Source organism: Dothidotthia symphoricarpi, assembly GCF_010015815.1.
Source record: "Dothidotthia symphoricarpi CBS 119687 unplaced genomic scaffold P153scaffold_16, whole genome shotgun sequence".
Classification (NCBI taxonomy): domain Eukaryota; kingdom Fungi; phylum Ascomycota; class Dothideomycetes; order Pleosporales; family Dothidotthiaceae; genus Dothidotthia; species Dothidotthia symphoricarpi.
Window position 1 is genome coordinate 91,633 of NW_022985023.1, and position 23,778 is coordinate 115,410.

At 49.8% G+C, this 23,778-nt stretch overlaps 8 protein-coding genes across 8 annotated transcripts; 7 read left to right on the forward strand and 1 right to left on the reverse strand.

Moving 5' to 3' along the window:
- Window positions 1-250: 250 nt before the first annotated feature.
- P153DRAFT_388032 (uncharacterized protein) lies at window positions 251-1,025 on the forward strand (the record flags this gene model as incomplete). The annotated part of the gene is made up of 4 exons (XM_033670711.1): window positions 251-291; window positions 330-591; window positions 653-742; window positions 792-1,025. 4 exons carry the CDS (start codon window positions 251-253, stop codon window positions 1,023-1,025), a joined length of 627 nt encoding a protein of 208 aa, XP_033521097.1.
- A 248-nt stretch (window positions 1,026-1,273) lies between these two features.
- P153DRAFT_388033 (uncharacterized protein) lies at window positions 1,274-1,989 on the reverse strand (the record flags this gene model as incomplete). Its single annotated transcript, XM_033670712.1, has 3 exons — window positions 1,274-1,539; window positions 1,592-1,706; window positions 1,780-1,989. The coding sequence occupies 3 exons, from the start codon at window positions 1,987-1,989 to the stop codon at window positions 1,274-1,276; spliced, it is 591 nt and encodes a 196-aa protein (XP_033521098.1).
- A 46-nt stretch (window positions 1,990-2,035) lies between these two features.
- Window positions 2,036-2,695, forward strand: P153DRAFT_388034 (uncharacterized protein; the record flags this gene model as incomplete). The annotated part of the gene is made up of 2 exons (XM_033670713.1): window positions 2,036-2,239; window positions 2,324-2,695. The coding sequence occupies 2 exons, from the start codon at window positions 2,036-2,038 to the stop codon at window positions 2,693-2,695; spliced, it is 576 nt and encodes a 191-aa protein (XP_033521099.1).
- A 1,848-nt stretch (window positions 2,696-4,543) lies between these two features.
- Window positions 4,544-8,408, forward strand: P153DRAFT_406952 (uncharacterized protein; the record flags this gene model as incomplete). Its single annotated transcript, XM_033672035.1, has 1 exon — window positions 4,544-8,408. The coding sequence occupies one exon, from the start codon at window positions 4,544-4,546 to the stop codon at window positions 8,189-8,191; it is 3,648 nt and encodes a 1,215-aa protein (XP_033521100.1). The 3' UTR covers window positions 8,192-8,408.
- Window positions 8,409-13,104: 4,696 nt separating this feature from the next.
- P153DRAFT_68509 (uncharacterized protein) lies at window positions 13,105-13,851 on the forward strand. Its single transcript, XM_033673342.1, has one exon. It carries the CDS (start codon window positions 13,280-13,282, stop codon window positions 13,727-13,729), a length of 450 nt encoding a protein of 149 aa, XP_033521101.1. The 5' UTR covers window positions 13,105-13,279; the 3' UTR covers window positions 13,730-13,851.
- On the forward strand, window positions 13,852-18,495 carry P153DRAFT_68485 (uncharacterized protein). Its single transcript, XM_033673341.1, has 2 exons — window positions 13,852-18,395; window positions 18,449-18,495. The coding sequence occupies exon 1, from the start codon at window positions 13,973-13,975 to the stop codon at window positions 18,185-18,187; it is 4,215 nt and encodes a 1,404-aa protein (XP_033521102.1). The 5' UTR covers window positions 13,852-13,972; the 3' UTR covers window positions 18,188-18,395; window positions 18,449-18,495.
- Window positions 18,496-20,888: 2,393 nt separating this feature from the next.
- On the forward strand, window positions 20,889-21,674 carry P153DRAFT_296943 (uncharacterized protein; the record flags this gene model as incomplete). Its single annotated transcript, XM_033664125.1, has 2 exons — window positions 20,889-21,393; window positions 21,448-21,674. 2 exons carry the CDS (start codon window positions 20,889-20,891, stop codon window positions 21,672-21,674), a joined length of 732 nt encoding a protein of 243 aa, XP_033521103.1.
- Window positions 21,675-22,144: 470 nt separating this feature from the next.
- Window positions 22,145-23,130, forward strand: P153DRAFT_359072 (L-lactate dehydrogenase; the record flags this gene model as incomplete). Its single annotated transcript, XM_033666841.1, has 2 exons — window positions 22,145-22,415; window positions 22,475-23,130. 2 exons carry the CDS (start codon window positions 22,145-22,147, stop codon window positions 23,128-23,130), a joined length of 927 nt encoding a protein of 308 aa, XP_033521104.1.
- Between the last annotated feature and the right edge of the window lie 648 nt (window positions 23,131-23,778).

A 23,778-nucleotide genomic window follows, 5' to 3' on the forward strand; every position in this document is an offset into this window, starting at 1 on the left:
CGTCAGGTACAGAACCTCGATCCGCTCGTCGTCAGGTACAGAACCTCGATCCGCTCGTCGTTAGGTACAGAACCTCGATCCGCTCTTCGTCAGGTGCAGAACCTCGATCCGCTCGTCGTTAGGTGCAGAACCTCGATCCGCTCGTCGTTAGGTGCAGAACCTCGATCCTGGCTAGGTACAGAACCTCGATCTCAGCCAGGTACAAAAGCTCGATCCGCGCAAGACACTCAAGAACATCTAAGTCGGACTTATGGCCGCCAACCCATTTAGACCCTACTTGAAGCTCACAACGTAGATGAAAATAAGTCTGACGCTGATATCGCCTCCAGAGACATAAACCTTGCGCAAGACTACACCCGTAGCCGCCGTGGCCGCCATAAGCTGGCACAGGCTGTTATCTTAGAATACCACGACTTCATCAGAAATGAGTTCCAGCCAAACGAGGCGACCTTCAACGCTGCAACCTCGACTCACATTCCACTTGCAATTGGAGAAGACTGCTTGCCGCAAACGGTACTGAACTGCTCCAAGGCACGCCTCTTTATCACAGGTGATTCCCCGCTCACATACGCCTTAAATTACAGGATCAAGGTTTACAAACATTGCCTTATTCCACAGAGCACCCGAGCTCACAAGACCATACCTGAGGTAGACCACCACTGCTGGTTTGCTGGCTGCTGATTTCTGTGTGAAGAACGGAAGAGGGTCATACCAACGACATGACAACGAAGACCAAAAAGCGGTAAGAGGAAAGGATTCTCCCAAAAGACAACTCTGACATTTCAACACAGGAGGAGCAAGCAACACAAATCTGCCACCAAAACGCGTGTAACAACTGTGCAAGCATTCAGCAACACTCTTCGATATCGGCCAAAGCCTTAACTGGATTCGATGTCGCAGCAACCGTTTTCTGGGATGACAAGACGCTCTCGTGTCTCATTGTGCTAAAGCCATTGCTCTATCCAACAGCCCAAATGATTCCGTCACGACCTGAAAGCTTGGTAGGTCAAGAAACGCCATTCTAGGTCCGTTCCAGAAATACGTCGACTCTATATTGACCTACATCAAGATATGCTTCACTGTCGCAGCGTCGTATCAAAGACTTTCAAGCATGTCATATCCTACAAGCTCAATAGTCTTCAGCGCCTTGATAGCTCCGAGTCAAATATCGCACAGGGAATGCTAACTTTCCATCATGGCTGGATTGAATGTGTCGGAACATAAATAAATCTGGCATGTTCTCCGACCACGAATAGCGCATCGCCCACGCATCTCAACGTATCCACGACGCGGACGTTGTACGTCTCCTTGCCGTTGTTGGCCTGTTGGACACTGGAATCTGCGTGTTGTTACATGTTGGCGCAAGCAACGGCGATGGAGAAATCTGTGTCTGTTTCTCCTCGTCGTCCTGATCCTCCCTCCAGGTCCCGTAATAGACTTTGAACTTCTTTGCACTAATCTCGCGCAAGACGTAGGCTTTATCGGTTGTAAATTCACGCTGCCGTTCTAACAAATCGATAAGGCAGAACCGGCAGTAGCCTGGAAAAGATGCAGTATGTCCTGAGAGAAGAGTTCTCTTGTCCCAACGCACAAGAATGACGAAACCAACGTTGTTCTGCCACTTCATCGGGATGGTCCTGAGAAGATATCATGAGCCTCTGGGTCGCAGCCGATGGAGATGAAAGTGGTGGCCTGATTGCTGAACGCTAGCATGCCATCATCAGCTTTGACGCCGTTGCCCTAGCGGTTGACGCTGCCCCGAATTCGCTCCATTCTGACCGGGAATCCGATGCGAGTAGAGACGGGCGTGGCAAGCCCCTCGAAGATGCGGTGGTAAGCAGAACGGTTCCAACGGTTCGTGATTGGGGCGCCCGCCTTACTCCCCAACGCTGCTGCAGTTGATGTGAATGCCTGCGGCTGAGTGTAGCTCTTGCATAGGATCCATGCAAGAACCCGAACAGTTGTGCATGAACCTGAACGGTTGCGCATGGTCTGATAGTAAACGATGGCGCGCTTTGCACGCTTTCAAGTCAAGATGAAGGATGGCCAGCATGCCTTTGCGAACATCTTCCTTGACCCGCATGCTGGAGAACAATGTTATTATCGAAGACCATGGCAGGGTCGTCGCTTCCAAGAGCACGAGAAGTTGTTGCCCGATGGAGACACGGCATCTGAGCAGTCGAATGCTTTTTTTTTGGATGACGAAGCTCAAGGACTTGAAGACCGTTACAGGTTGCGGGTACAGTACAGTATGAGCTCACAGCATCTGGAAGGATGGGACGTGTTCAATGATAACATTACACAGATCGTCTAGCAATGATAGGACGTCAAGGACATGAGGTTCAACACTGCCATTTTGCAGCACGAGCTTGCACCCGAGATAGAAGAAGAGCGCCAAATTGATCGTCCGCCAAAGATGGTTGCAGACGAACACCGACTCCACCATCTTCACCTGGATCTTCAGCAATTAGCTCGTACTAGTCAGTGTGCAGTCTCCAAAGCATGCCAGCCTGCCTTCCCAGCTTTGCATCCAACCAGCCCTGCCAAGCTGTTTGACGTTGCCCGAATATCTCACGATAAATTTGCTACGGCACCATCAGCCCGCCGCGGAAGAAATGCATCGTTAGCCAGTATATCCGCAAGACAGGGCGTGCAAACATATCGGAGAACCGCCTCCGACGGATTTTTCTGGTGAGTCGGTTACCGAAGTAGAGTGTCGTTTTCTGGACTCTGACTCTGCCGTCCGCAGAAGCTCCGGTATCTTGGAGCCCCTAAGCATCCAACTCTTCTTGATCTCGATCCCCGACAACAATCTTGAAGGAATTTGCAAGTCGCTTCCTAATCTTTTGCAATTGTCTAAGATATAGTGTTATAACTGCGATATCCCTACTTCTATATGTCCCCTGTCTTACAAGATTGTGATATAAGAGTAGCAGTTATTTCTACTTTGAATGTGTTAGTTTTAGATAGCGACACGGCTTAGGTAGGCTGTGCATCTTCTTTTTCTTGATAGTTAAGCTAATACAGTCGATCTTGCATCCTATTAACTCTAGGTATTCTGAAACTGAAGGATGGTCTTGTAGGTCTGGGTAGAGCAGAACTCTAATCAGATCTGAGATAGACGGGTGCATTCGTCGCTGGATCTTCAATGCACTCCACGGTGCATTCGTCGCTGGATCTTCAATGCACTCCACGGTGCATTCGTCGCTGGATCTTCAATGTACTCAATGGTACCTGTGGATTCCCTGTCTGCGGCTTCACAAGACGCTCAAACAATGAGATGTCGAATGAACACCTCTTGCCCCGAGTGTTGTCGTGTTGAAGCTCGTAGTTGTTGATTTAAGGCAACATACGCCTCCTTCATCGCATATTCCTACCACAGGCCAGCACGGTGGATTGTGTCAATTACCAACAGTTCTAACACTAGCGTCTGAGATTGGCTCGTACTGGCGATTACTCTGTCAGCTCAGCGATAAGATGAATAGACACAGGCAGTTGTGTTGTCCCTCGCCGTTTGCAAAGCAACTCGACCTCTGTCTTGTTTGCCTAAATTATTTTGTTGCTTGAGTAAATCATACCACTCAGGCAATTCTAGGCCACTCAACACGAGCCTGCAGTACTTCTCAGCAAACCCACACTTCACCGGCACTGAAGAATATACGAACGTGAGGTTACGATTGCGAGCTGGCACGAAATTCGGTGTGTTGCCTCGGTTAACTCATCTCCTTTCGTTCATACATCATCTTGACTTGACTGACGTGTGTTCGCAGTAAACGGTTTGCCTCCCGTTGGATGAAGATATGGGTATTCAGGAAGAATTGGGCTTGATGGGTTATGCAAGATGTGGATTTTGTAATTACATCGTCGCTCAGATTGTGTCTCCGCCAGGCGCGGTCTGTCAGTTCTCCTCGAGTTGGGAATCGCCTGATGCCCTGCTCATAACGATGCTCACGACCTTCTGTGATCAACTGGCATGAGGGCACCAACGGTGACGGGTTTGATGTCAATGCTGGCGCAAATGTCCGAAACCTTACTGCTGAGGTTGACGACAGTATGAGAGCTTGTAGACATATAACATAGCAATGCAACGGTACGTTTCCCAAGAGTCAGGCTTGGTCTTTGGCGAGTGTAGTCGAGGTGTGCAGCTTCCCCGGACGCTCCTTCTTCTTCCAGCGCTCTTCCCTCACGCGTGCTGGTTAGCGCCCCCAGCCATAAGATGTTTTTCACGCGTCAGACGCTTCTCTCTTCATCTCTTCCTGCTATTCATCAGTGACTCCGGTTGCTGCTTGACGTGCACAGGGATCCTGCAGTGGTTGAATCCCATTGTAGCACTCTTGACCTATCTTAGCATAGGCCAACCCAGACCTCTTTACTGAGTGTTCTGGTAGAAGACTGTTGCGTATTCTGTACGTGATTTTCTTCGAGTAACCCGACGTGTGTTCAGCACACTGAAAGGACTCACTGGGCCTCTTCCAAAGGAAGTGTCGCCCTTATTCCGAACCTTCTTCCCTTCTTTCGTAGACTCTACGAAACCTCTTGCACTATGTATACGAACGGTGGCTCCAGACCAGGCAAGAGTCAGCGCAATGCTCTCCGTGCAGGTCTTTACCAGCCGCAGAGTGCCAAAGAGCGAGCTTATGTACAACATATGTCCGGCCCACAAACCGATAGCTATGTTCCAGATGATCGCCTCCAGTCTCGTCCGAGGTCACGGTCTCCGTCGCCTGTTAGCAGATTCGAGCCACGGTCAAGGAACCAGGAAAGAGAACGTAGTCGCCGTGACACGAGCGATTATTACTCGAGAAGACACTCTCGCTCACCACTTCGTCGTCAAAGATCACGGTCACCCATGAGGCATGACGTCCGCAGGCCTGAGCCACGGTCAAGGAACCAGGAGAGAGAACGTAATCGCCGTGACACGAGCGATTATTACTCGAGAAGACGATCTCGCTCACCACTCCGTCGTCAAAGATCGCGGTCACCTGGCCGTGAGCCACGTTCACCTTACCGTTCAGGCCGACAGCCTTATACTCGATACGAAATCCACGTGTACAGGTCAAATTCGCCTCACCCTCTTCGAGGTGTCCCTCGATACATGCCAACAGACGAAAGAGATGAACGAAGATTGCGTTTAGACCCAAAACGGAGATCACAGTCACCACCACCGTCCATCCCTCACAGAGGTGAAGCTGATCGAGTTTCAGAACGCGGTCGTCAGCCCATGTGTGAGGCTGATCGAGCTTCGAGACACAGTCACCCGTCCAGAGTCTCGCCAATAAATGTGCAGGCCCCGCCACCTCAACAAGATGGTCGTTCAGCAAATCAGACCAGCAAGCTCGAGTCCATGCATACGACGCCCGTAGCACAGCAGAAACCGAAGTCTGCTAGTCATTTCCCTACGCCTCTATCTCAGCCATTGGAGCAGAATTCCGCCGACGTGATGTCTAGTTACGTGCAGCACTGTGGAACTTCAACAAATGGGTTTGCTCCGTCTCAAACATGGGACCAGGAGCCTGATCCAAACAGCATGGACGACAGTGCTAACAATCAACTTGGAGACGACAGTTTCGACCTCGAGCCGAAAGCCAATGCTAAAGGAGATGCCTTCGAGACACCCATCGACGTTGAGAACTACATCACGGCGTCTAATAGCTCCATGTATGGGAAAGGTGGATACCTCAATATACGAACATCCATTCAACACGTTGTTAAACAAGCGTTCCATGGATGTGAAGTTGGACGACTACTCATGATCTGTCTGATGTATATTGATATACACGAGAGCGGAACGAATGAAATCAACTTATCTTTCCGACAAGATATGCGTCATTACACCCCAATGGCATGGGGGCTCATAACAATGGCAATGGCCACTCAACTTCAATATACGATGGTCGACACTTTGATCACCTTCAGTATTGACGATGGCGCCAACGTGGACCATGTCCTTTGGATACCCTCGTCGACATTGATTGGAATAACCCACAACATACCCGGCTCCATGCAATGGCTGAAAGATCACCTTACCAGCAAAATCAGCTGCATCGCCACGGTTGTCAGCGTAGGCGGTGACCATTTCGTCGCATTCCAGTTGGACGTAGGAGGAACCTGTCGAGTGTACGACTCCTTGGATCGGTATCATGCCAACAGCGCCAAAATGGTACTACAAACCTTAGTCGCTGCGTTGCGCCAGCTTGATAGTAACACCCAATGGGGAGAAGCGAAGCCACTGAAACTGAGGTACGAGGAATGGTACAGGCAGTCTCTAGGCAGCAACGACTGTGGTATCTTCTCGGCATGGGCTGTACGCCAAATACTCGAAGGTCGACCAATGCAAATAAGCAATCCGCCGGCTATTCAGCTCACGCGTAAGTTCCTAGTCCAGGATATCATTTGTCGGATTGAGCGCGTCTACAAGCTATCAAAGATATCCCGACCAAATTGGACGACTGCGTACAAACACGTGTGTTCTCAGCTCGACCGGGAGTCAGGCGATGACTCAGACGACGTCTTGGACCAACCAAATGACTCCTACGGTGGGGACGATGCGCTCGCGAAGCTGGTGCAAATCGAAGATGACACCAACGACACTTACGACAAGAGTGACGGCGATGACAAACTTCGCGACCTTCCGCTTCCAGAACAGGCACACGATGGACTGCCAACACTCTTTACAGAATCCGCTGCATCACTAGCAATGATTCCAGGTGTTGACGGAGAAAATCCAGGCGAACTGCTTGGACCTATTGATCGGTCTTCATACTTCAGGAATCGCACATGGAGTCAGGGTGCCCGCTCCATTGCGGACATATTACGAGCGGTGTTGCTAAAAAACCATAAGTTTATGTCTATGACTACTCTGATCAAGGAATCAATTGAGGAGCCGGATGCCATATACAGGGATGCATCTTATCCCAGGGCTTTGGTTCAGAATCGGCGATACTTCAACCCTATCTCAACTCCGCTCGGGACATTCTATGAACTCTTGCTGTCGGAATCTATGACAATCTCTCCGCGTCCTATAGCATTATTCAAATATGATAGGAGCCAAATCACAGACCCCGAGCTCTTGTACAACGAAGCTGTATCAGAATTGAAGCTCTACGATCTGCCAGCTAAGAGGTGTCAAGAAGTCTTCTGGTTGGTAACGAGATCAAGCGCATATGAGTGCAAGATTCTACCTCATACAACGTTGTGGACATGTTATAAAGCAGCATTTCCAACACCGCCTCTAGAGCAAATTGCCCGTGTTGAGCTGCCGCTTAAGGTAGATCGAAGATCCGATACGAAGGAGTACGCACAATTGCTCGCCCACGATTATATCTTTCTCGCCGAACATATCACCCAGCAAAGCAGCCAAAATTGGCCAGACGACAGGCCAACCGGAAGTGGCGTGATTGTGAGTGTCCTTGCCTCACATGGACCAGTGAAAATCTATATCATATCGCAAAACCTGGAAAACCTGACCATCGAGCTCAATGAGCTTTTCGAGCTTCGGAAAGTCAGAGCTGCAACCTTTGTTTTCCGCCTCGCATTTAGTCAGGACTTTGTGGAGCTGATTGGATTTGAGAATGTCACCTCTTTCCCATACTGGTTGGAGTTCACACTTGAAGAGGGGAGAACAGCTTGGAATAAATTCAATCCAGACAAGGGTCTTTACCCAACAAGCGCAGTCGAGAAGCACTTCTACGCTTTGACACAATTAGCTCACAACAAGACCAAGGTCGCTGTCCGATGGCACAGCAAGCCAGGTGGAGACCCCAGATCAACTAAGATGACGGCTGAGATGCTCAACGAGATGCGTGAACTACGCCCAGGGTTCCCAGATAGCAGACGATCGAAAACGTCCGGACGCAATACCCTTTTGCTTGCCAACGGTTCAGACGAAAAAAAGGACGATAACGATTTGGACATAAATTCTGGTTCTGGCAGACTTGTGCTTGCAGATGCACCACTTGAGCCTGCACCTATGATCGGCCGTGGCGACAGCAAATCAAAATGCCTTCCATGTCGTAAATCAAAGAGAACGACGTGTGACGGTTCTCATCGAGGATGTGCCAACAATCCTACCTCCAGCCGGAAAAAAGACGCAAGAAAGGTTGCGTGTGCGTCATGTGGTAAAACAAGGAAAAAGTGTGACGGCAGGGCACCAAAATGTCTTCACAATCCCAAAAATGTGACGGTAGTGTAAAATGTCCCGCTAAAAGCAAGATTTGTTGATTTTTACCGATCTGTCCGTTTGGGTGCCACCTCAGACCAACCGAAGGCAACCGACACAGGAGCCGGCCAAGCAAAAACCCACGAAAAAAGAGATTACGATTATGCCGACCGTAAATATATATACAAGAACCGGTTTTACGAGATATCAACTTTGGTAACATGGGAACGTTGAAAGAGGGGATCTATCGATGAATAGAGCACGCTGATCTTATGGTTGCGTGTGGGGCTTTCGACAAATTTATTCCAATTCGCGGATCATCAGTAAGTTCAAGGAGCGTATTACTTTTATCTTAGGCTAAAATTCTCAAGTATATGCCGTCGCGAACAGATTGTGCAGCACACAAGCGACAGCAATTGTGCAAACTACCTTGCTAGGAGACCATGAGCTGTTGTGTAAGTGTCGCGCTTTCGCTCAAAGAACATCGCCGCTCACATCATTCCAGACACCATTCTCTACTTCCTCCAAACGCCTGCTCACCATCCTCACTCTAATTTGCGAGAATCGTCCAGTCTTGTTAGCGACAGAAATGCCACTGCATGGTTTTCACAGGCTCCGAGACTCAAGTGTCAAACTCATATAACGCCAACTCGCTGCCACGATGATTTCTTTCCACAAATAACGCTTTCGATCCATGAATTGGAGTCAACGCGCAAGTAATGAACCCAACGCTTACTTCGTTTTATCACGGCTGTTCCGTCATTACCACAGTCAACCAGACCTCTTGGAGTTTCCAACCCAAATGGGCAGTTGTGGATGACCATGCACTCATTCAGTAAGTCCCAAATGGTTCTCTCCCTCACTCGATCATGGGTCATGAAGACACAAGAAGCTCTCTGTCTACGGGCCCGAGCGATGGGTTGGGATTTTCATCGAAGATATCATAGCTGACAGATGTGCTACCAGATCACAGAACACTTCCCGATCTGCTCGTGGCGACCATGACATCTAAGCATGGAAAAGACAAGGCCATCGAAGGAGCCCTGTTCCAGCACGACACCGTCAAAGACACAGACATCGACAGGATCTGACACATCGTTAAGGAGGAGGCTTGAGCATGGAGAAGACAAGGCCATCGACAGGATCTGGCACATCATTAAAAAGGAGGCTCGAACATGGAGAAGACAAGGCCATCGACAGGATCTGGCACATCATTAAAAAGGAGGCTCGAACATGGAGAAGACAAGGCCATCGAAGGAGCCCTGTTCCAGCACGACACCGTCAAGGACACAGACATCGACAGGATCTGGCACATCATCCATGTAGCGGACAATACCTTCTCGATGCTTCACGGCTTCACGGCTTCTTCGACCTATGGTACAGGCACACTGTCTATGTCGGCTTCGGCCTGATACGACAAGCGGCTCTTCTATGCTGTAAGTTCGGTCGTGGCTAGACCTCATCGGTACGCATACACTCTCCTCATCTAATGTCTCTTCCCACAACCAAGAACGAATGAAGGGCTAACAATGCGAGCAGGCGTGACTGTAAGATATCGAATAACACCATGGATATGCTGGATACAGCGACGTGTGAGGCAGTATATGAAATCAGAATCCGTTCTGGGAATGGTGATATGATCTTTTGATAACTCTACGGGGTGATCAAGGGGCGTTGGGGTTATGGATCTCGATATGGGAAGTTGTTTCCACGTCAGAATGAATATGTCGGTCAGATGAAGTGTTGATACCACGCGAGTGCACTTTCAGGTCCATTTGCCCACATGTAACATCGAGCAATTGAGCTGGTTACCAAGTTATATCAAATTATGCAATCTTTGCTCAACGATTGTGACTAACATGGGACTCTTTTTTTTCTGTGCAGAACCCCACAACATGACAGCGATAGCATTTCTTTTTGGAAGAAAACACAACATGCAATCAATAGCATGGCCGTTTGGAGAAAGACTAAACACAGCTGCACCGGCAATCCTTCTTAAAAAGAGCACAACATGCTAATGTCTGTAATTTATTTTGAAGGGAACACACCATGTCGTTAATAGTAGATTTTCTTGAGAAGAGCACAACATATTGTCAATTCAGGCGTCTTTTTTTTTTTATAAACAAGGACACATTGACGCCAGTCTTCGATTCCGAGAGGGGCACACCATGTCACTGCCCAATATTCGTTTTTGAGAAGAGCGCAACATGTCGCTAGTGCTAGGCGTTTTTGAAACAAGCACACTATGCTGACGCCGGTAGTCAATCATGAGAGGATCGCACCATGTCGCCGTCAATAGTCAGTTTTGAGAAGGAACAAAAGATGATGATGATGTTGGTATTGGCATTTTGAAAGACAAGCACCTCATGTGGACGCCCATGAGTCAATTTTGAGGGGAGCAAAACATGTCTCCAGTAGTCGACATCTTTGAAGGCAAGCACACCATATTGTAACGCAGGCTTGCTTTTGAGACGGGTACATTATATTAAAGCCCAGAAGTTTCTTTTAAGACAAGCACCCCATGTAGATGCCCATGAGTCAATTTCAAGAGGAGCAAAACATGCCGCCAATAGTCGATGTTTTGAAGGATAAGCACACCATGTTGAATCTTGGACTAGTTTTTGAGGCAGGCACATCGTGTTGGAGCCTCGTAGTTTCTTTTAAGACAGGCCGATTATAATAAAGGAAGTAGTTAATTTTGAGAGGAGCAAAACATGCCTCCAATAGTCTACATTTCTAAAGGCAAGCAAACATGTTAAAGCGCATGTTCGCTTTTGAGACAGGCACACCATCTTGAATCTCAGACTCGCTTTTAAGACAGGCGCACCATCCTAAAGCGTAGACTTGCTTTTGAAACAGGCACACCATGTCGAAGCCCATGAGTTACTTTTGAGACAGGCACACCATATTAAATCGTAAACTTGCTTTTGAGACAGGCACACCATATTGAATCTCAGACTTGCTTTTGAGACAGGAACACCATGTTGAACCTCAGACTTGCTTTTGAGACAGGAACACCATGTTGAGGCTATATGTTGTCTTTGAGACAGGCACACTATAGCGAAACAAATAATCGATTTTAAGAGGAGCAAAACATGGCGCCAATAGTCAATATCTTTGAAGGCAAGCACACCAACATGAAGCGCTACTAGCCGAGTTTTCGAGTTAATGAGGAAAGAAGAACATCATGTTCGCCAAGTGCTTTTTTTTGTTTGAGAGAGAGGCTGGAGTGGAGGAGAATTTGTAGATAGGAAAGCAGTAAATTTATGTTGCTGTGGAGATCCAGACCCTACAGAAGTATTTCGTCGAATTGACCGAGTTTGTTGTTGTCCATCGTGTAATGGACAGCTGACATGATCAGTACATCCATGGAATTTTGTCTGCCGAAACTTAGGATGTAGCTCATGTACAGTAAAATATCTTTTTATCATGCAATCTCCAGAGGCCTTTTTGGAACACGGAAGTATTGCACAATATAGCTCGAGTTTGTTTCAAAAAGGTAGATAATAGTTGAAGAGAGAAGAGTCTACACATTTCTAGACGTGAACAAAAAAAGGAAGGGTTTTCATTCATGTGATAGTATAGTATCGGGTTCAGAAGTCGATGGAGCTGAAACACATGATTTCCGCCTAACCGCCCTGGTTTTGAGCGAAAGAGCGGCAGAAAACCTCATGCAATGTCAATTCGTCGCGTTTCAATATTGTATGGTCTCTCAATTTACAGACTCGAACCCCGAAGTTTGGTTGTAGTTTGGTGGGTTCAATATGTAAAGTTAAAGTGGATGGTACCGATGTTCGAACGGATGGCTGGGTTCTCCATGTCTATATCTACACGCAGCTGTGTTTTCATCAAGTCTCGATGCAAGGTATCTGTAGAGAGTATTTCTATCAACCGTGTACCTGCCACATGTAAATTCATCTGCATCGGAGAGTAGAGGTATTTGGTTATCCGAAATCAAAGTAAAAATTGAACCGTCAGACTAAAACAGACCTCCTGTCACTGTACTTTTTGTTCCAGGGGGAAGAATATCAGATTGAAATCTTGAAGAGAAAGACAGAATGTGAAATGTGAAATGCGGACTGTTCCTGAAAATCCTACTACTGTATAACATTCAACTCGAGTATTCCCCAAGTTGATTAATGTATATTACTCGAGAATAGAAGGAGTACTGACATCAACGAACAGGAAGGTTGAGTAAAGACATTGTTACAGATTTATAAGATACGTTTGGACGATAGTATCAATCAGAGTTGTGTTGTAATTGTACTTTCACAAGTGCCGTGGAACTGCAGCTTAGGTTTTGGGTGGCTGGTGGCAAAATGCTCTGGAGACGACCATCATCCCACGATTCACGGCTAATAAATACAGTCAGATTCAACAGCCAAGAGGGCACAGAATTGTGAGATATATACTGGATTATCAAAGCAAGGCACAGGATACATTCCTAGTAACCAACGTTTCGAGCTTGATAAGTGAAAAATTTAATTTATTTGTACATCAAAAGATTATTCCATACAATATCGTATTGTCAGGCCGTAACTGATGCGCTGTCAACTTATCATAATCCTGCTCTACTCAATGCCGTACTCCATTGTCGCAAGGGATGGGTATTTGGTCCGAAAGTAAGCGATCCAATGCCATGTCGTACCTCGTATACAAATATGGAGCGTCGGCCACAGCTTCCAAAACAAGGAAGGCGCCGAGTAGCTTATGTCCACCTCAGCCATCAGGCTTCATCACTACACACTGCTCCCCCAACGGCTCCATCTGATATGTAGCAGCAATGCAGCACGACTGTGTGCCTAATGAATGTAAGCCTAATGTTTCCAACTCTGGACGGTGCGCTGACGATCATACTCCTATCCAACGTCCATTTCTTCCCCATGACTTTGCCTAGACCTTGCTGTCACGTTGCAGCCCGTATCACCTGTCAATCTCGGCACCGTTCCATTTTGGCCGTTGCGATGATGTTGAGGTATGGGAGGAGAGCGCCAAAGCCGAGCAACACGATTGACTGCGCCGACAAAGCAGAGACTCGTGCCCTGGATGGTGGCTCTAGTTCCAGATTGTGTACTTCCGGCTCGGTTCTAGCTCGTGTGCTTTCGGTTCGGTGACGATTCCATGCTTAGGATACGCGTTGTCTGTGCTTCAGTTGCGCTTCGGAGTCTATGCCTGGCAACAAGAGTATGTGTTGATGTCGTTCATATTGCTGAGCTTGTTCTCAAGGACGTGCGGGAATCAGATCGAGACCATGAGTGGTCATGTCGCGCGGCCGTCGCGGTGATCGTGCTTTGGAGGAGGACCAATTTCGAGGAAGATGGACGCCGAGGAAGATCGAGGCCGAGGGAGATTGAGGAAAATATGGAAACGATATTGCGAAGACATGAAGGACGAGATGAGGAGAATCTACTGTTTGCAGTCTGTTCACTTCTCATCTTTCACCGAGCTTCTCTGCGTAATCTTGCCAAGCAAAACACACCCGCACGGGCCCTGAGCTCTCTTCAAAGCTTTTCTCCCAGGCGTTTCCTAACACCACATCCTCACTCTTCTTTTTCCTGGCCCTTGGGCTAGCATTCTCTCGCCTCTTCTGTCTGGGTCACACCAGATATCTTTTTCTCTCGACTCGTTATACGAGCCGGCCCGGACCTCTTTACTGAGTGTTCCGGTATAGAACTGCAGGCGCGTGTTACGCACGCAATTGCTTGTTCTCGTCGAATTCAGCGTATTCTGTACGTGGTGATTTGACACTGGGCCTCTTCTTACTGGAGTGTCGCCCTCATCCCAACTTCTTTTTTTTTCGTAGGAAACTGCGAAATGGTTCGTCATGCTGCTCCCGCGCCTGGAAAGGCTTCACGTCCTAAAACGGCCTCAAACCCGTTCAGTGCGCTCTCACAATCGGCTGAAAATGTCGAGAAAGGGGAGTATGATATTGATTACGAGGACCTGGACAAGGAAGAACAGGTGGCTGTAGCTGAAGATGACGTTGTGTCTGCACCCACACCTGCACCCACACCTGCACCTGCACCTGCACCTGCACCTGCAACTGCACCTGGGCCAAAGTCCAAGACCGTCGACGACATCGAGATGTCCGACTACGAGTCGGAGGGCGAGGTTGAAGACCTGGACATGACTGGCACTGACAATGCTGGCAGCAGTACCTCTTCCAAGAAGGTGAGCGTCTACCGGAAATACCTGGAGGACATCCCAGAGGACTTCAAATTCCTAGAGTTTGTGAAGGACAAGACAGTCAACCCATACCCAAGCGAATTTGACGGTGTCAACTTGGACGTGATCCACAAGGAATATCGAAAGCAGGATAGGCCTGACTTCAAACCATTCCGTTACCAGAGGCAAACGGCGCAGGTCATGTTCCTGGACAGCGCTTTTTCGATGGGCTCGGGCAGGCGCCAGTCTGTGGGTATGATCAAGGAAGATCGCGCACAGGATGAGAAGACAATCAAAGTCTCATTCAATGTCGACAGCCAGATGCCATCGGTGAGGCTACACATCCCTCGTCCGGATAACGCGTCTGGAGAGACGGAGTCGGAAGTCGAGTACCAGGTTTTCGCCAATGCCATCAAGTCCGCACATGGCGAAGGAGAGGCCCGCATGCTGGCTGGAATCTCGATGAGTGCCTGGAACCAGCCGATGGACGATGCTTCGATCAAGGAGTTCGGTCGTACAGTCGCTCGCGGCAACTCCGGACTAGTCGACTTGGCTAAAATCCAGAACCTGATGAGGCTGCGACTGGAGCTCGTTCCGGTTGGCACGGTTGGATACAAGCGTCGTCCCATCTTTACTGGCATGAGCGCTATGGAGCTGCAAGCCATCAGGAATAAGGGTAACGACGAGAAGACCAAGCCCGACCTGAGCGAGTTTGAGCGAGCCATCTACAATCTGGATACCGCGTGCACTATCGACATCTTCCGCCGCCTCGACCAATCTGATGTTCAGCTGTACAATAAGCTCAGGAACTTCTTCGTAGGCTCGATGTACATGTGCGCAACCTACAAGAACTTCTGGCACTACCAGTTCCAGCTTGAAAGGCCTGTCGAGGGTAAGTCTCCAGCCGAGGATAACAACATCTTCGCGAGCAAATGCAATCTGGAGAATCTGCTTCCCCCTCGATGGATGATCACGGAATACGAGGCTTGCTCAGTCAATAAAGGTGGCCCAATCACCAAGCTTAGCGCAATCGAATGGAGTTCGTTCAGTAAATTTACTCACTACCCATCCATACAGGACTGTTCCTTTGTGCTACGCCTTGGTCTTGCCAGAGAGCGTCAGGCTCAGCAGACACTCATCAAGGGTCTTGCGGCATCTGCGGAAGGTTCGAGCACTGCGCACATCACGCCTCTTGGAGGTGTGACTGGTGGTTACCTAGCGAAGATTTCTCTGCCTGGACACGCTGCTGGATTTGAGTCTGAGCTGTTGAAACCAGAGATCGACACTCGACTAACTCTCAAGTTCGAAGCCGCAGGCCAGAAACAAATCACCTACGCGGCAGCAGTGGTCGAAGCTCAAGCAGACGACGTACCAGAAGAGAAAAAGTTTGATTTCGACTTCGTCGTAGAGATGACTGGTCCGGTGAATGACTTTGGCCAACAATCACACAAAGTCCACCTCGAGTTCATCGACGACAAGACATCCGGTGACCGAGCTCGAATTGCCACAGAGTCGATGGCGAAAGCCAAACTTCAACGCGACGACGGCGTAGACATCCCGGCGGTTATCTTCCAAACCGACTTTTCGATCGCTCTCGACAAGCAGAATGTTGGACAGGATATTCCGCAAGACACGTTTGAGAAGATCTTGGGTCGTCTCAGGGAAGTCTGGAAGCTCAATAAGGAACAGGTCGCTTCGGTCACAGAGTCTTTCCGCTCGAGCACCGGACTATCACTCCTCTACGGGCCTCCTGGCACAGGCAAGACTTCAACCACCACCGTGGCGGCGTACGAACATTGCCGTCTTGGGAACAAGGTCCTCTACGCCTGTCCCTCCAATAAGGCAGTCGACGCTGCGTTGACAAATTTCAATCAGCACAATGACCGTTCCGTCAGCTCAACGCAACAGCCACCGAGCAACAGCCAAGCCCCGGTTCAACCGCCCAAGGAACGCAAGATCCGTGCAGTCCGTTTCGTTGGTGGATACAAAACCTACCAAGAGCGAAAGAAGCTTGCTGGGCCCAACGCAACAGTGGAGGATCTTGAAGGACTTGTCAACCCGACCATCTTATCCGCGATAAAGGCGAACCCAGACTCGCTCTTCCACGACCAGCTGGAGCAAGCGATCAAGCGTTGGGGATCAATCGAAACTCATTCCATGTATGCTATCGTCAAGGAGTACACGTCGCTGCTTGCAAAGGCGAAGAAAGGCAAATCGTCTCACAAAGATGCCAAAGCAGATGCCAAGAAGATGAGAGTCAACCTTGACAGATGTACGGAGTATTTCGTCGAACACGAGGTTGATATCATTTTCACGACGTGTTCAAGCGCTTGCCACGATACTATTGCAGGCTCTTTCAAGCCGGATGTGGCCTTCGTCGACGAAGCTGGTCAGGCGACGATTCCTGACGTCTGCATGGCACTCGATCCCTACAAAGAGTCCATCAAATGGCTTACCATGTCTGGCGACTACAACCAACTGATGCCAGTCGTGATCGCTAAGAAAGCCAATGAGGGCTTGTCATTGCTGGAGACATCCTTGTTCAGACAATTGGTATGTGACCCGAATGGCCGATTCGGTTATGTCATGTTGCTCGAGCAATATCGCCAACACCCGGATCTTAGCGACTACGCCAACAGTCAATTTTACGCGGGCAAGCTTCGGAACCACAGTTCGGTGACGCAGGGCAATCCCGTCTCGAAGACCATAAAGCAGTTCTTCGACAAGCTTGGCAAAGCTAAAAAAAACCATGCCAGTGTCCGTATCGCCATTGACGTTTCGCACGACGAAGCACAGTCAGTCAAGTACGCCGAGACGACTTCCTTTTGCAATGCAGCAGAGGCGAGAATCATTGCTGGTCTTGTCAAGGAACTCCTTGCATACGTTCCCCAACATTCGGCTGAGCATGCGGCGCGATTCACTCGGATTCAAGCTAAAGACATTGGCATCGTGACTCCATACAAGGGTCAGCAGCGATTCATTCGTAACCTGCTCCTTGCGAACGGGCGGGAAACTGCCGAGGTCAAAGTTCTGACGGAAGGCTCTGTGAGCACAACCTGGGGTGTTCAGGGCGGCGAATTCAGCATTGTCTTTGTGTCCCTTTGCGCTCGCGATCCCAATAACGCCATGGAGAAGATGAAGTTCGTCGCGCTGCCAAATGCGTTGTGCGTGCAGAACACGAGAGCCAAGTATTTCCAGGTCACGGCTGGTAACTTCATGGGTTGGTGCAAAGCCACAGCAGCCTCCAAGAAAGAAGGCGTGATACACCAGAAGTACTTCAGTTCGTTCAAAAACCTGGTTCTCCACATGTACAACAAGGGCGACATTGTCTCTAGCGTGGACATCGAGGCCGCACTACTTCCGACGGCAACCACTCCGGCTCAGAAGCCAACAGAGAGCCACTTCTACAAGGCGTTGCCATCGCTCGAAGTCACGTCAATCTCGGCCCACGACAAGCCCAAGGGTGCACCAGGGAAGTCCAAGGCTGCACCAGGGAAACCTAAGGGTGCACCTGAGAAGCCCAAGGACGCAGCTGGAAAGCGCAAAGGCGCTCCTTATAGCAAGGATACACGCTCAGCAAAGTCGACCAAGACGGCTGCGACCGGCCTCTACGCAATGAAAGAAATGGGCGACACCCTTCAACCTCTGGTTCCGACGCCTGGCCCAGTTCCAGGGTCCAAGCGCGAGGCGAAGAAGGCGGCGCAAGCCGCGAAACACGCTGCCGATGCCAGGAAGCGAGCAGAGGTCGAGAAAGAGAGGGAGATCCTGGACGAGACCAAGGGCGAGAGGAGAAACTGGGCCGATGACGTGCAAGCCGCCGCTGAAGAAGCGGAGAGCAGTACCATGGATACTAGCACTTCGTAAACGTGTTCTGTAGTATCACCTTGGGCGACTGCACAATGCCTTGGGCATGCAGTCTGATCACTTTGGTGGGGGGGTGATCTATACCATTTGGTTTATCGGGATTCCGCGGTCTAGAGGGGATCTTTCTCCAGCTTTGTGCTGAGAAAGAGCATGCAGCAATTGCGTGTGGGGCTAGCCGCATCACAACATGGTTTTGATTATTACTCTGGTGAGTACGATGCGACGGCTTACACGGATATTCCAGACATTGACCTGATTTAGTACAACAAGACGCCAGATTCAAGGCACATCGAGACGTCCCGCTTCCACTGTACGTTTGGAGGCCTGGCAAGACTTTGGTTATCACTATAGTGAGTACGATACCTCAAATGGATATTCATGATACTAACTGGACTCAGCATACCGAACCGTCAGATCGCGAGGACTTGACAATGAATGACCATCCAGCACGATGCATGTCAAGGCCATGTGCAGAATACTCAACAAGTCAGAAGCACTTCCTGTCTTTGCCCCAGACCACCCAGGCCACTCAGACAACATCCAGCTGAGTAACTACACGCCGACTCACCTTCGCAAGCGGGGCATCACTTAGCAGCGTCTCTACGAGCGCGATGTTTTTGATACACACAAGATTGCTAAGGACAAGGTTTACAATCCCTAAGCCTAACAAGCTATATCAGCGCAAGCAAGCAATGTCTATAACATCGCAAAGCTTCTTCATACCCAACTATTCGGCGTACACTTTACCCGACTACTCTCCGCGATTCTCTAAGACTGGCACTTCATCGGCGAATTCCACACCACATTTGAGATTATGCCCGCCAGCCTGAGCAATTTGCCCGAGAAGCCTATCAACAAGCAGTAGGGCAGTCTTGTAGATCTTTGCCTCAGCTCTGATCCTCAACAACTATACATCTTGGTGTTTCGACTGAATCTCATGTAGTTGGATTCTGATACTGATACAAACGTCATGGGCATGCCATCTCCACCGGACGCACAGAGCCCAGACTTTGTCTTCTCACGGGAAACAGTCTCGAAGACGAAATCTGAACTGCATTTGTATACGACAAACACAAAGCCTGATCAAGAGCAGCGATGAGTGCTGGCTGCAGATTGTACGCGCGATTTTGCACTCATTGAGCTGGCATACATTCACATCTTCGCTTCCACATCTTCGCCCTCCATGTCAATACTGCGGTTACGTCTTTATGGCCTAGGAAGACTCACTCTCGCTTCTGGGCTCTCGTGCCACAAAATGAAAATCAACTTGGATGCAAGAGAAGAGCGACCAGTCAAGCGGAAGGGGCTTGCTTTGAGGCTTCCATCAAGACTTTGAAAGGTTTCCTGAATGCCATTGCTCATTCGTCACTTCTCAATTGCCTGGATTTGGATACATACGTCGGAGGGGTTTACAACTTCACAGCGGAGTAAACAGTACACGTGCAGTCTCCTTCTTCCCCGTCACTGTCCGACCCGATACTGCTTTTTCAACTTGGCAAAACACATTGGAACAGTCGACTGTTGCTCTTTCAACAGTCCTGTGCGAGCTATTGAGGCCAAGCAAAACTGTTGGAAGTTCGTTCCCATGTCTGTCTCCGACAACAGAAACGACGACGAAGTGCAGCGCATGATAGATTCTAAGGCCAAGACACAGGCACTTGCTCCACACGAAAGATTGTTGCAAACATAGGCATCGATGGTCTGCACATGGACAAATCGATCAAGGGTGACGACACGAGTATGTACAAAACATTGCGCGCAACTCGATTCTCGGCGAGGAAGGTTTCAGGACAGGCTAATCAAGATAGGTTTACAAGACATGAGAGGGGATGTGACTGCTCAAGAGTCCGCTACTTTTCTTGACAGGATACTACCGCCGCCGCCTCCATGTATCGAAGAATTCGCCCTCTGACATGCGCATCACGACGTCACCCAACCCTCTTCCAAGGATCCAGTGAACATGATCTCGGTTGTGAGGGAGTTGTGAGGAGTTGTGAGGGAGTTGTGAGAGAGTTGTGAGGGAGTTGCGAGGGAGTTGCGAGTAAAGAGATGGAAGATGAAACGGAAGATGAAATGGAAGATGAAATGCTGGGTCTCTAGATGTGCTTGACACCTCTTAATCTGCATTGGTTGTGTGTAGAGAATACAAAGTCAAATGACAGCTACTTTGAAACTACCTGATTGGCCCATTCATGAATGGTTACGTGACAGAACTGGACAGGACGAACAGAACATAACATGCAGTGCAGGCACACGACTTTGTATGACTAGCCCTTATCGAGAGCTGACTAATGCTCTCGTCGAGGCTCTACGATTGGCCTTGACCACTAAATTGCATGCACACCACCCGAGCAGCCCAGGCGACTCTACGTGCATCGTGTGTCTTGTCTCTGCCTGTTGATAAGGTTAGCTGCCCTAACATAGCTAGCGCATTACTTATCTCCTGTTCTTGCACCTTCCTGCTTGCGCTTTCCTGCTTGCACCTTCCTGCTCTCTTCTCTAGGTTTACTAACATGGAGACAGCTGCCAGTCTAACTGTACGCAGCTAAGAATGCACTTCTAGTCAGCTACGGCTCGTCGACGCCCTACCTCTCACACGCTCTCTCACACGCTCTCTCACACGCTCTCGCAGACGCCCTCGCAGAACCCCTCGCAGACGACCTTTGCCAGCCTGGGCCTCGACGCCGCGTCGCTGCTGCCCATGACACCTGCCACTACCCCACGCGACCCGCCCTCGCCGCCATCTGCAAACTTCCTCGACCGCGTCCTCAATCCCGCCGGCCTAGCCCACAACCGCTACTCGCCCTTCCCCTACCACAGCTCGCTTCCTCCAGCACACGACATGCCCACCAACACACGCTCGCACGACGCCCGCCCTGCGCGCCTGCCCAACGGCTACGTCGACCTCACCTCGGCCCCAGACTCACCGCCACACCGACGCAAGAGGCAGTCACCCACGCCAGGACCCTCAAAGCGACACAAGCGCGGGGATGGCTCAGCGGTCAAGGGTGACAGCGACACGCCAGAGACGGTCGACGAGATTGACCTGTCCGACGACAAGTTGTCCATGCAGGCCATGCTGCAGAAGCAGCGCGAGGACGCCATCAGGTTGCAGGCTAAGCCCGAAGAGAAGCCCACCACCTTCAACACCATCACCTGCGTCATTTGCATGGACACGCCCACGGATCTCACCGCCACCGCCTGTGGTGAGACATGCCCGCTCTATCGACCACCAAATTGTTCATGCTGACGTACTCCAGGCCACCTCTTCTGCCACACCTGCCTCATGGAAGCCCTCATCGCAGGCGAAAACCGCTCCGGCCCCGGCGAACCTAAACGCTCCCAGTGTCCCGTCTGCCGAAAGTTCATCAACCGTTCTAAGGCCGCTGACATCATCCCGCTGCTTCTGAAGAAGGGTCTGGCCACGCAGCCGAGGAAGAAGGTGGCCGTCACTGCCGGTGCTGTCGCCTCTGCATCAAAGGTATAGTTGGTGTACATGAATTTTGCCGTGCATTTGTGTTTTGCAATTTTTAGTCTGGGACATGAACTAAGACACCATCCACAAGGTACAGAGGCGACCACAGCCCTTGTTTGGGAGGACTCGACGCGCTCGACAGACGTTGAACGCTGAGGATATTGAGTTTGTGTGATGTCCGACATTGTTTGTCGCGGAGTAAGGCGTTACTCTTACGATACCACTACAGGCACGGCATGGAGTACTGGCGTTTGAGGAGTATAACATTTGGAATGGAGTAATTACTGAGTGACGAGCACTGGAGCTGGCCCACCTCGGACTCTGCGGATTACACCTGCATTAGCGCGCCATGACGAAGAACACGATGACGTCTATCCAGAAAATACATCCGTATAACCCAAGCATGTAAAGGCCTGTTCATCTCTTTCTCTCCATCACTTTCTCTCCATCAACCTCCTCAAACACGTACAATTCCATCCACCATGTCTCCAAACTCCAAGCTCACTTCCACCATCGCCATCGTTGGTGCCGGCGACGTAGGCGCCACAATCGCCTACTCGCTCATCATGAACCCCGTCGCAGGCGAAATCCTGCTCGTCGACCCTAAGGAAGAAGTTCGAGATGCCCAAGTCCAGGACCTGTCCGACGCGACCTTCCATGGCAACACCAGCACACGCGTGCGCGCAGGGACGCACAAGGAAGCCGGACAGTGCGACATCATCGTCATGACAGCAGGCGCAAAGCAGAAGAAGGGTGCGTCGATCCCTTGATATAACGCAGTAGTAAAGACACGAGCTAACACAAAATCCCAGGCGAAAGCAGAACCGACCTAGTCGGCCGCAACAAAGCCATCCTCTCCTCCGCCATCGACGACATGAAACCCTTCGCATCCGACACTATCCTGCTCCTCGTCGCGAACCCCGTCGACGTCCTCACCTACTTCGCCCAGCAATTCAGCGACCTCCCCAAAAACCAGGTTATCGGCTCAGGCACGTTCCTCGACAGCGCCAGGCTGCGGGGTATATTAGCCGCCAAGGCAGAAGTCGCTGCGAGCAGCATCGAAGCGTTCGTATGCGGCGAACACGGCGAGTCACAATTCGTCGCATGGAGCAAAGCGAGCATCGGGGGTGTACCACTCGAACTTGCCCTGCCGTCAAACATCAAACTAGATAAAAATGCGGTGGCCGAGGAGACGAAGAACAAGGCGAATAACATCATTGAGAACAAGGGCGTGACGAATTACGGTATTGGTGGTGTGGCGGCGAGTATTTGTAAGAGTATCATGTTTGATGAAAAGAATATCCTCCCTGTTAGCCACTGGCAGGAGGATCTGGGCGTGTGTCTTAGTATTCCTGCGGTTGTGGGGCGGAAGGGCGTGGTTAGGACGGTGGAGATGGGATTTAGTGGTGAGGAGAAGGAGGCGCTGCAGAAGAGTGCGAAGACGCTGAAGGAGGTGCTTGAGGCGTAGGTACTGTGTCGTGTTTGCGTAATAAAATCGGCGCTTGATAGCGGAGTATGCATGTCACGTGTGCGGTTTTTGAGTATATCTACCCCAGATTCCCTCCGTCTTTTCTACTTTATGATCTTCACACCAAAAGTTTTTGTTATCAAAATCAGCGAATCCCAGGCACATGTCTTCTGCGCCCTCCTGCCTCCTTCCAAAGACGATTAGCCGATCTTCGAATGTGCTCTGCGCCTGCTGGCCTCCGAATCAAAAAATCAAAGTCGATATTACAATTTGTTATGCGAATGAAAAGATTAGAAAAACGACACGATGTTTTGGTTCGCTCTCCTGTCTGTATGTACTATTCTGGACACTCCAACTCGAAAAAACACCAACCACCACGCGGATGGAGGGGAAAGTACTGGACGGGAGATATATGTGCGGCAACGCACTTTGGGGAAATATATATTCTAAAACGACTCTTGAATGCTAGCATGTGTCCTGCTTGGCGTCTGGATTGTTGATGGGTTTCTGACTTGGAATATGTCTGTTGAGAACCTACTTGGAATTGTCTTTATGAAAATCCTCTGACATCCGAGCAATGGTGTCTATGTCTTACAATCAAGAATGAGAATGAGAATTAAAAGTGACCCGGACAGCAAGATGTGCTTG

Bases quoted from the DNA above. Each gene is read 5' to 3' on its own strand.
- P153DRAFT_68509 (XM_033673342.1), top strand. From the start codon at position 13,280: ATGCTTAGGATACGCGTTGTCTGTGCTTCAGTTGCGCTTCGGAGTCTA.
- P153DRAFT_68485 (XM_033673341.1), top strand. From the start codon at position 13,973: ATGGTTCGTCATGCTGCTCCCGCGCCTGGAAAGGCTTCACGTCCTAAA.